Source organism: Elephantulus edwardii, unplaced genomic scaffold (assembly GCF_000299155.1).
Source record: "Elephantulus edwardii isolate Elephantulus edwardi_28Jun2011 unplaced genomic scaffold, EleEdw1.0 scaffold00025, whole genome shotgun sequence".
NCBI lineage: Eukaryota > Metazoa > Chordata > Mammalia > Macroscelidea > Macroscelididae > Elephantulus > Elephantulus edwardii.
In genome coordinates this window covers 18,291,743-18,303,833 of record NW_006399775.1, presented here as the reverse complement: position 1 = coordinate 18,303,833, position 12,091 = coordinate 18,291,743, and the positions used below count along the sequence as shown (strand labels likewise).

Below are 12,091 nucleotides of genomic sequence, written 5' to 3'. Positions count from 1 at the left end.
CATAACTGGTGGGCCTAAGGGAACTTACTAACACTGTCCTAAGCTGTGAGGCTGAAGGTCAAAGGACTATGATCAAGCTTAAGAAGCTGTCTGGATATGGAAGAACTTTTCACAGATGAAGATATTAAGATGGCAAACAGACACATGAAAAAATGCTCAAAATCAGTGGCAATAAAAGAGAGATGCAAATCAAAACCACTGTGAGATACCATCTCTCCTCAGTAGCAGGGGCAAAGTTGAGTAGAGCAGCAAGCAATAAATGTTGGTGGGATTGTAAAATGGTACACCTCTGGAAGACTATTTGACATTTTCTCAAAAAGTCAAACATAAAAATTCTCTATGCCCCAGCTATTCCACTAGTAGGGAAATCAGAACTGAGATACAAACGGAGATTTGTACACCAATGTTCATAGCAACATTATTAACCATCACAAGAACATGAAAACAGCCTAGATGTCCAACCACGACTGAATGGATTAAAAAATTGTCATATATTCACACAGTGGAATACTATGCAGTGGAATACTATGTTACTACTCAGTAGCAACACTTTTGAAAAATATCACATAACTTGGAAAAGACTGGAGAGTATTTTGCTGAATGAACTAACCCAGTCTCATAAGGGCAAATACTGCATAAGGCCATTATTGTAAAAATAGAAGGATAACCAGTAAAATATGTATGGGAACTCAAGGAGGGAAGGGGTGGAAACAGGTGAGATTGGGTAGAGGTTAAACTAGAGGATTGCACGGTTTTGTGAGTGGAGGGAGTGAGATGAAGGAAATGGGAAGGATCTGAGTGAAAAGACAGGATAATGATGGTCAAGGGCCAATAGTGATTAATTTCATAAATCATATGCATGAGAATGATGTATAAAAGACAATGTGAATGAAGAATAATGTGAAACACAAAGTATACAAACTTTGTAAGCAAACAATTTTTTATTTTTTTTTAAAGGAGGCTGTATGGACTGAGAAAAATTTGGTAATGACATGTGTGATGAACGACTTATATCTAGAATTTATAGAATATTTGAGCACCATAACAAGATAAACAACCCAATTGAAAAATGGGCGCAGGATATGAACAGTCACCAAAGAAGACATTCAGATGGCTAACAAGCACATGAAGAAGTGTTCAAAATCCCTAGCTCTAAGAGAGCTGCAAATCAAAACAACTATGAGATATCATCTCACCCCAGTAAGAATAGCAAAATTCAACAGAACAGCAAGCAACAAATGCTGTTGAGGTTGTGGAGAAAGTGGAACCCTTATTCACTGTTGGTGAGAGTGTAAAATGGTGCAGCTACTATGGAAAGCAGTATGGGGCTTTCTCAAAAAGTTGGAAATAGAAATACCATTGACCTAGCAATTCCACTACTGGGAATATATACCTGAAAGAAATCAGAACTGCTCACCCGTGTTTATTGCAGCTTTGTTCACAATAGCAGAGAGTTGGAAACAACCCAAGTGACTGTCAACAAACAAATGGATAGAGAGAAGTGGCTATATTCACACAATGGAATACTATGCTTCATTGAAAACAAGGAACTCATGAAATATTATACAAAATGAGTGACCCTGGAGGACATTATGCTGAGTGAAATAGCTCAGTCACAAAAGGACAAATACTGCATAGTGCCACTATTATAAAATGGGATTGACATGGGGGTTGGGTGGAACCTAAGAAAAGAAGGGATACATAATATATGTACTGCATTGAAACAGATGAGGTAGAGAACTATTTAAGAGGAACATATGATTAGGTATTATTTTCATGACAAGAATCCAGAATAAGAGCTGCATAGTAATTTGGACTAGGGGGAGGGGTTGTATAACAATGTAATTTTTTTTTCTAAGAGAAAAGTGAGGGTGGGGGAAGGATGGGAAGAGAGGAAAATATGCAACAATGAATGAATGGAAATCTAAAGTCTCTGTAAACTTTCATTGAAATTTTAATAATAAAAAAGAAACTAATTTAGAGAGAAAAATAAAAACAACACATAATTGCATTTCAAAGTGATACATATTATATAATAAATATATGACCAGAGTGTTGCCATAGTATACCAGAGGGAACAATAAATTTGACAGTGTATGATAAAGTTTCAAAGAGGGGTGTTTTAGCCCTATCTTGAATGATGGGTGAGAATGCCATTTGGAGAGGCAGGAGATAGGGAACAGCCTGCGCAAATACTAACACGTACATACTGTAGAAGGAGAATATTTGCAGGATGACTAGAGAAAAAGCTTTCTGAAGGAAAGGCACCAACATAGGAGTTTTAATTTGGGGAAATCAAAAGAGGGCAATAAAAAAGTGGCAAACACGATTTTATTTCTTTTTTAATTCAGATGCTAGATTAAAAGCTGTTGTAGTATTCCACTTGAGAGATTAGGGTTTCTACTAAGAAGCAGAGGGGACAGAAAGGAGTTGTTAGATAATAGAAACTTAAGAAAATTATCCAATGTTCAGTGTGATTTTTGTGATTAGATTGATATGACAGATGTGGGCATAAAAAGAAAGAAATTTCATAGATGGTTAAGTGGATGTGAGGTTATTTGATGACTTGGGGAAGTATAAAAAAAGGAAATTGTTCCTTTTGCTTTAGTTTTGGAGAATAAGGCAAAAGTTTTCATTGTAGCCAGTAGAGTCAGTCTCTTGAATAGCATCTCAGTAGTCAGATCTGGTTCTGAATCTTGAGAGAGATGATCATAGTAGTAATGTTCAGTTCTTACTATTTCTTTTTCTGTCAATAACGCAGGTTCTTAGAGGGCGAACTGATCATGGTCTCAGAAAAATAGCTGAAGAATGAATGAAACCATAAATTTCTAAGCTTCTTAATGATTGAGTTCATTGAAATGGCCTTTAAAGAAAGAACAACCAAAAAAAAAAAAAAATAATCAATTCTTGGTTCTTACTCTAATTATTTGACTGTTTTACTTCACAGAAAAAAATGTACATTTTTTTAAAGAAAGAACAACCAAAAAAAAAAAAAATCAATCAATTCTTGGTTCTTACTCTAATTATTTGACTGTTTTACTTCACAGAAAAAAATGTACATTTTTTTAAAACTCAGAATAAAATGAGTAGCATTTATATACAAAAATCAGTATATCTGAAAATTACATATTCTAATCTTTTATTGTCTGACTCCTGACAGACAAATGAAAAGTACACAGGACTATAGACTATAGCTAAGGAGCCGCAGGCCTTCTATTTTGTGCTAACAAATCTTAAAATTCCTTGATTAAACTTTCCCAGGAAATATCTGTATATGAGCATATATAACATAAATAATATATTAGCTTTGTCTCATTTTGCTGCCTTGTTTCAATATAAGGAAAGCTAAAAGTGTCAAAGATTGAAAATGTAACATCTGCTTGTCTGCTTTTAAAATAGACTTTTCTTCCCCTCTTAGACCTTTAAGCTGTAGGCCTTCTTGAAAGCCAGAGAGTAAAGTAAAACAATTCCTCAAAGTCTATCTCCTCCCCTCCCCAACCAAGTTCAGGGTCAATAACCATTGACTGAAACACGTGGGTGGTCAGGAATGGTCTTGGAAAGAGTTTGAACAATGTGAATCATCATATGATTTTTTTCTCATGCATTCCTAAAACAAATTAGCATATCTTATCCATATGAAATTCCAGTTTTAGCTGTTACCATCCAGATTGTTTGTTGATTTCCTGGGCAAAAGGTATTTTCCCTTCACTTTGTTCTTGATTGCTGTGTAATGTCCTTGCTTGCTGCTTAAGGCAGCTGCAGGAGAGTGCACCCGGAAAGTGGTTATACCTCTATATATAGTAACACATAGGGTTTGTAAAGCATTTGCAGATTCCTTTTGGATAAAATGGTTTCTATAAATGTAACATTTTAAATGAAACTATTATTATCACCCATTAGAGAATATAGCAACTAATATGTGTGGCTTTGTGGACAAGACAGAGGCACAAAACTGGTCTTGTTGGAAAGGGTTGTTTTTTTCCCTCCCATCTAAATAGAGCTCATTGAATATTTTAAATGCTTAAAACTGATCATGTGAATCCTATTTTTATGCTCTTAATCTTGAATTTCAGAGCCTTTACTCAAGTTTTTACCTTTGGTCCAACCTTCCGTGCAGAGAATTCTCAGAGCCGGAGACACCTGGCAGAGTTTTACATGGTAGAAGCAGAAATGTCTTTTGTTGAGAACCTTCAGGATCTCATGCAGGTAGGTACTCAAGTGTTAAAAAATGTTTTAGTTTTGTACATCTGTGGCACTAAAATGCTGTATATAGTTCCCTTAAACACCAGTGTATTAGAGATATTCATAGAATGAACTAAGTAAAGAGTATTTACTGTACCTTTAGTGTAATAATTTAAAGTTCAAAGTCAGCAAGGTTTAAGTTCTTCTATCAAGTTCTGCCATCAGCTTTGCTCTGAAGTTACCGAAACATCATGATCTTTCATCCCACAGTTATAAAATTGGAATAATAGTGCTTATTCTTTAAGCCAATTGTAAAGAAAAGAATATATACAGTATGTTGTTGTTGTTGTTGATTGCTTTCAAGTCAAACAACCCTGTAGCAACCCTATGAACAAAAGGCCTGGAGCCCCACTAGAACTATCGACATATATCAAAGTTCATAGAGTTTCCGGAGGCATGTTGTTTAAGAAGTGGATGCCACCCCTGCTTCCAAATGTACTGTATAATATACCTAATATGAAGTCTGGCACTTAAAAAAAGCTCAGTAAATAGAAGCCCTTTGTTTTCTTATTATTTTCTAAGCAAATGAATAAAGCACCTTTAAGCACTAATAGAAATTATTCACAGAATGTGTCAAGAGTCCAGTGTTTTATATTTTTTGACGGGTGTTGACGGGAGAGGAGTACCTTTGGAAAATCAGAATTCAGGTCATGAAGGACCTTTTATTTGAATGCTGTTCCTTGAGCTTTGTCTAGAGAAGTTTGAGTGTTATCCAGAGGGTAAGGAGAAAGAGGTCTTAGTTTAAAAAAGTTATGATGAGAGGTGTATTTTAGGAACATTGCTCTAGTATATGTACAGAATGATTTGGAAGGGAGGCTATGGCTATAATTCAGTGAGAGCCAATAAGCTCTGTTGTTATTATATATCACCAAGTCACCTATAACTCATAGGGACCTTATGCACAATAACTCTGAACACTGCTATATCCGAGGCCAGTCTCATTGTCTCCTACACACTTAGCACCATTACTGTGTCAATTCATCTCATCCAGGGTCTTCCTTTCTGTCATCCTTGTCCAGCTCTCTGATACATAGCAATTAATTGCGTAGACTATGGTCTTGATTGGGTGCACCTTAGTCTCCAGACTGATAACATTGCTCTTCAGTACTCTGGAAAAGTCCCCGAAGCTCTACAGTTGGTTATATCTAAATTTGAGTCAGTCTGTCACTTGCTGTGTACTCTAAGACAAGGGACTTAATTTCTCTGAAGCTCATTTTCCTCATCTAGAAAATAGGAGAAATAATTCCTATTTAATAATTTAGTAAAATTAAGAAAAGAGTGTGTCAGAGTTGTATCTTTCCTTCATACCTGTTCAATGTGTGTGCTGAGCCAATTACTAAAAAATGTGAACTCTGAAGAAGTATGTGGCCTTAGGCTTGGAGGAAGGCTAGTTAATAACCTTCGTTATGCAGATGACACAACTTTGCTTGCTAAAAGTGAAAAGGATTTGAAGCGCTTACTGCAGAAGATCAAAGATTATAGCCTTCAATATGAATTGCATCCCAACTTCAAGAAAACAAAAGTTCTCACCACGGGACTAATATGCATCATCATGATAGATGCAGAAAAGATTGAACAGTCAACAGCATCTTACTTGGATCCATAGTCAGTATGCTTGTTAACATCAGTCAGGAGATCAGAAGATGTATTGCAGTTGGAAAGTCTGCATGAAGGACCTCTTCAAATTACTGAGGAACAATGATGTCAGTGAGAGGACTCAGGCCATAGTATTTTTGTTCACTTGCTGTGCTGCTGAGACTTGGACAGTGAATAAGGATGACAGAAAAAGAATTGATGCCTTTGAATTGTGTTTTTAGAGAAGAGTATTGAATATCCTTTGTACGGCCAAAAGAACAAACAGATTGTATTGGACAAGGTTCAGATCTGTTGTTTATGGTTTGCTATGAGTCATACTGTTTCATTGATTATGCAGAGGCATTTGACTGTGTGGATCATAACAAACTGTGGATGACTCTGAGAAGAATGGGAATGCCAGAACATTTAATCGTGCTAATGTGAAACCTATGCTTGGACCAAGAGGTATTTGGCAGAACAGAACAGGGTAACACTGCATGGTTCAAAATTGGGAAGGGTGTGCACCAGGGATGTGTCCTGCCTCCATACCTTTTCAACCTGTATGCAGAGCAGATTATCCGGGAGGCTGGGCTCTATGAGGAGAATTGTGGCATCAGGATTGGTGGAAGATCTATTAACAATCTGCGTTATGCAGATGATACAACCCTGCTTGCTGAAACTGAGGAGGACCTCATGCACTTGCTGCGAAGGGTCAAGGACTGCAGCCTTCAGTATGGACTGAGGCTCAATGTCAAGAAGACAAAGATTCTCACCACTGGACCAACTGGTAGCATCAGGATTGATGGTGAAGAGATTGAGATTGTTCACACCTTCAGTTTGCTCAGCTCCATGGTCAACACTCTTGGCACCAGCAGTCAGGAAATAAAAAAACGTATTGCGATGGGAAAGTCTGCTGTTAGGGACCTCTCTGAGGTACTCAAGAGCAACGGTGTCTCTCTGGAGACTAAGGTGCGTCCGATACAGGCCATGGTCTTTGCAATCACTTGTTATGTATCAGAGAGTTAGGCAATGCCTAGGGATGACAGAAGGATAATTGATGCCTTTGAGCTGTGGTGCTGGAGAAGAGTATTGAATGTACCATGGACTGCCAAGAAAACAAACAGATTCATCCTAGAGAGGGTTAAACCAAGCAACTCCTTGGAGGCAAGGCTTCTGGGGCTTCATCTGACATATTTGGGGCATGTTGCAAAGAGGGCCAGGTCCTTGGAGAGGGACATCATGCTTGGGAGGGTGGAGGGACGGCACAAGAGGGGAAGACCCTCTATGAGGTGGATTGATTCAGTGACTGGGGTAATTGGGATGGGTGTGTCAGAGGCAGTGCGGTTGGCACAGGATAGAGCAGGGTTTAGGGCTATTGTATATAGGGTCGCTATGAGTTGCAAATGACTCGACAGTACATAACAACAACAACATGAGTCATACTTGATTTGATGGCACCTCACAACAACACAGTAGTTTAGAGGATTGTTGTTGTTGTTGTGAGGTGCCATCCATTGAGTAGACGATGACTTGTTAACAACACTGAACAACCTTGCCCTATGCTGCCCCATCCTCACAATATCTGATATAGGCCAGCCCACTGTTACAGTCACTGAGTCAGTCCATCTTGGTGAGAAGTCTTCACCTCTTTCTCTGATTGTCCACCCTACCAGCATAGTGTCTTTTTCAAAGGACTGGACCTTCTGACGACATGCCCAAAGTATGTCTGATGAACTTTCAGCATCCTTGCCTGTAAGTAGCACCTTGACTGCACTTTCTCCAAGACAGATTTGTTTGTTATTTTTATTGTTGTTTTTCTTTTATATTGGTTTGATTACAAAGTCTATTTACATTGCATTTGACACTATTCCTCATTTACATTGTGTTTCATACACTCATTCTCATGAATTGTGTTTTGTAAAATTAATCACCATTGGATTATGCCCAACATTACTCTGTCTATTCAGTTCCCTGCTGGATCTTTACCATTTCCTTCACCCCCTCCCTCCACCTACCAAATTGTGCAACCATGTGGTTTTGCTCCTGCACATCCTCACCCCTGTGTTCCCACCCCTTCCTGCCCTGGGTCCTCATACATATTTTACCAGTTATCCTTCTGTTTTTACAGTAATGGTCTTATGCAGTATTTGTCCTTATGAGACTGAGTTAGTTCATTCAGCATAATATTCTCCAGTCTCTACCAAGTTATGTAGAATATTTCAAAATCGTTGCTCCTGAGTGCTGAATAGTATTCCATTATGTGAATGTACCACAATTTCTCAATCCATTCAGTTGTGGTTGGACATTTGGGCTGTTTCCATGTTCTTGCGATGGTGAAAAACACTGCTGCGAACATTGGTGTACAAGTCTCTGTTTGTGTCTCAATTTTAATTTCCTTGGGATGTTAGTATGGAGACTAAGGTGCGCCTGATCCAGGCCATGGTCTTTGCAATTTCTTGCTATGCATCAGAGAGCTGGACAGTGACTAGGGATGATAGCAGGACAGTTGATGCCTTTGAGCTGTGGTGCTGGAGAAGAGTGTTGGATACACCATGGACTGCTAGAAGAACAAACAAGTTCATCCTGGAGAAGGTAAAGCCAGGCTGCTCCTTGGAGGCAAGGATTCTGAAGCTTCGTCTGACATACTTTGGACATGTTGCAAGAAGGGACCAGTCCTTGGAGAGGAATGTCATCTTGGAAGGGTAGAGGGACAGTACAGGAGAGGAAGACCCTCGATGAGATGAATTGATTGAGCCACTGGGGTAATGAGATAGGTGTGTCGGAGACAGATTGGCAAGGGATAGAGCAGGATTTTAGAGCTGTTGTACTAGAGTTGCTATGAGTCACAGGCAACTCAACAGCACATAACAACATATTCCTAGTAGTGGAATAGCTGGGTCATACAGAGTTCCCATTTTCAACTTTTTGAGGAAACACCAAACTACCTTCCAGTGTGGTTGTACCATTTTACAATCACAGCAACAGTGTATGAGAGTTCCCACTTCTCCACATCCTTTCAAATATTTCTTGTTTGCCGCTGCTGCCTGGAAGAGATGGTATCTCTTTGTGGTTTTTTTTTTTACATCTCTCTTATTGACATTGATTTTGAACATTTTTACATATGCCTGTTGGCTGTCCGAATGTCTTCCTCTGTGAAAAGTCTTTACATGACTTTTGTCCATTTTGTAATTGGGTTATCTGTCTTTTTCTTCTGGAGGCCCAGGAGTGTTCTGTAAACTTTTATTATGAGACCCTTGTCTGAGATGGTATTGCCAAATGTTTTTTTCCCAGTTGGTAGGCTTTCTTTTCACCCTATTAGAAAAGGTTTTTGCTGAGCAGAGAGATTTAATCTTTAGAAACTTGATCAATTTTATCCTCTCCTGATTTTGTATTTCTGGCTGTATTTGTCAGCATCTTTATACCATAGACTAGACTTTCTAAACTTCATCCTAATTTGTCTCTTATGAACTATGGTTTTGGGCTTTTACTTCCAACCCTCTGATCCACCTTGAGTTGATTTTTTTGTATGGTGTGAGATATGGATCCTGTTTTACCAGCACCATTTGTTGAAGAGGTTGTCATTTCCTAACTTGCTGGGTTTTATTTCCTTGTTTAATATCAGTTGATTGTGGATAGATGGGTCCATTTTTGGGTTCTTGATTCTGTTTCATTAATCTATGTGCCTGTTATTGTACCAGTACCATATTGTTATGGTTACTACCTCTGTGTAGAAGTTTGTTTGTTTATTTGTTGTGTAGGAAGTTTTGAGATCAGGGAGTGTTATGCCTTCCACTTAATTTTTGTTTTTTAAAATTGCTTTGCTTATTTGGAGTCATATTGCTCTACAAATAAACGTGACCATTTCCCTTTTGATCTCCTTGAAAAATGAATTTGGTGTCTGTACTGGGATTGTGTTAAACATGTAGTTTGCTTTTGGTAGGATAATAATTTTCACAATATTGAGTTTTCCTGTCCATGAACATTTTTCCCATTTATTTAGGTCTTTTTTTCCCCAAGCAGAAATGTTCTGTAGTTTTCTTTGTACAGGTTTTTTTGTGTCTCTAGTTAAGTTCATTCCCAAGTATCTCAATTTGTGCTTGGCCATGGTAAATGGTATTGTTTTCTTCTCCAAGTTTTCTTTGTTACTGTAGAGGCATCCCACTCATATTTGAATAATGATCTTGTATTCTGCCACCCTAATAAATTGGTTCACTAGCTCTCAGTTTTTTTGTTGAATCCTTGGGGTTTTCTGTGTACACTAACTTGTCATCTGCATATAGTGACAGTTTAATGATCTCTTTGCCACTCAGGATGCCTTTTATTTCCTTCTCTTGTCATATTGCATAGCAAGTACTTCCAATACAGTATTGAATAGAAGTAGTGACAATGGTATCCTTGTCTGGTACCTGTTTGCAAGAAAAATACTTTTAGTCTTTCGTCATTGAGAATGATATTGGCTCTTGGTTTTGCATATATACTTTTCATTATGTTGAGGAAATTCCCTTCTATTCCTATTTTGCTTAATTCCTATTTTGTCTTAATCAGAAAGAGGTGTTTGATTTCTTTACTGCTGACACTGGGGTATTGATTGTGGACGCAAGTAAAAGAAATTTATCAACAACTTCAGACTTTTCTCTGTCATGATGTTGCTTATTGGTCCATTGGTAAGGATTTTTTTTAATGGCTATAGCACGAGTCATTTATGCAAATCTTGACAATCTCTCTTTTTTCTGCTATTGTTCTCAGAGTCCCCAGGTAGCTGGTTTTGTATTCCTTGCAAGTTGTTAGAGGAGAGTCCCTTTCTCCATCTTGGCCAGCTAGAGAGAATTGTTTAAAATAACTGCCTTCATGATTGCTATTTTCTCTTTCACACCCCGAAGAAATATTTCACCTTAGACTGTCCAAATATGGTTAGACCAAAGAGGCTTCTAACCAGTTCTATGACCTAACTCTTCAAATTTTCTGGTAAAGAAATCTCCTGTAGAATTTGTGTATTTTAGTACGTTAAGTTTCTGCTTTCTTCAAATATGTATATAGATAAAAATCTAATTGTAAATGTTAGGAAAATAGTGCTTTTCTTCAGCAAGGGAAATTTACAGTCCATGAGAGAGCCAATTTAATTACCCCAGTGGTCAAAGTCTCCATCTTGTACGTTTGTGTGTTTGCTCCTGAATAAGGGCAGGCATATGATCTGTACTTCTTGCCTCCCAGCTTGCCTGACTGAGTTTTGTTTAGTGACTGAAGGATATAGCCCTTCATAAATTCATTTACTTAATTTCTTTATCTCACTGTAAATGAAGGCGTTATATAAAACCTTAAGGAAAATGAACTTTAGCCTCTTTTGTGCTCTTTTTATCAAGTTTCTCTTTACTCATATCCCACTCCTTAAATTCATCTTGATTTCTTTTTTTTTATATATTTATTTTTTAAAAATTTTTATTATTTCGTGTGTGTATACCGTCAAATCAGATCTGACTGGTACAGAGGAGATTTTTCCTCCTTCTCCAGCAGAGCATCTGGTGGATTCGAACCGCGTACTTCTAGGATTGCAGTGCAGCTTCTTGCCACTAGGCCACCAGAGCTCACCATCTTGATTTCTTTTTATCTTTCTTCATTGGTTTAGAATTGATACTGTTTTTGTGGTTTACTTTTCTTTTTAATGATTTACACTTTTTAACATTAATTTCTTAAATATACATAAAACCTTTTCTTTTCTCCTCAGAAATACCAGATCCTTGGAAATTTCTTCTTCTTCTTCTTCTTTTTTTTTTGCTGTTATTAAATTAGAAATCAACCATAACTGGCCTTCCAGCAGATTTTTAGAGCGAAAGTCCTATTTCAGAGAGAAATTTCCTATTAAGGAGGAGATTACCCATCTTTCTCCCTCAGAGCCACTTATGGACTCCCATTGCTTCTCTTTGGATTAGCAGCTCAGTGCCTTAGCAGTAGGCCACCAGAGTTCCCTTACTCCCTTGAGTTTTATGCTGTTATCTTTTGATTCAAGCTTATATTTCTTTCCTCCAAATTAATTATCATTGTACTTTATGTATCTGTGTTTACCAATGATTGTCATCATATTAAATATACCTATTTGAAAGCATATATTTGAATGATAGTGGACTTCCTTGTATGCGTATAGATATTATCCTGTCACTGATAATATTGTACTTCAAGACGGATCTAGCAATGACTTTTTTAACTATGAAAGCAACTCCATTTTTCCTCACTTTTTCATCTCCAGAGTAATATATCATATGGTCATCCGACTCAAAAT

At 37.6% G+C, this 12,091-nt stretch overlaps 1 protein-coding gene across 1 annotated transcript in view; it reads left to right on the top strand.

Annotated features, from left to right (window-relative positions):
- NARS2 (asparaginyl-tRNA synthetase 2, mitochondrial (putative)) overlaps nucleotides 1-12,091 on the top strand; it is a 182,351-nt gene that overhangs the window by 128,526 nt on the left and 41,734 nt on the right. The window contains exon 7 of the mRNA XM_006882893.1: nucleotides 4,074-4,206. Coding sequence (XP_006882955.1) covers nucleotides 4,074-4,206 — 133 coding nt within the window. The remainder of the gene's footprint in view (nucleotides 1-4,073; nucleotides 4,207-12,091) is intronic.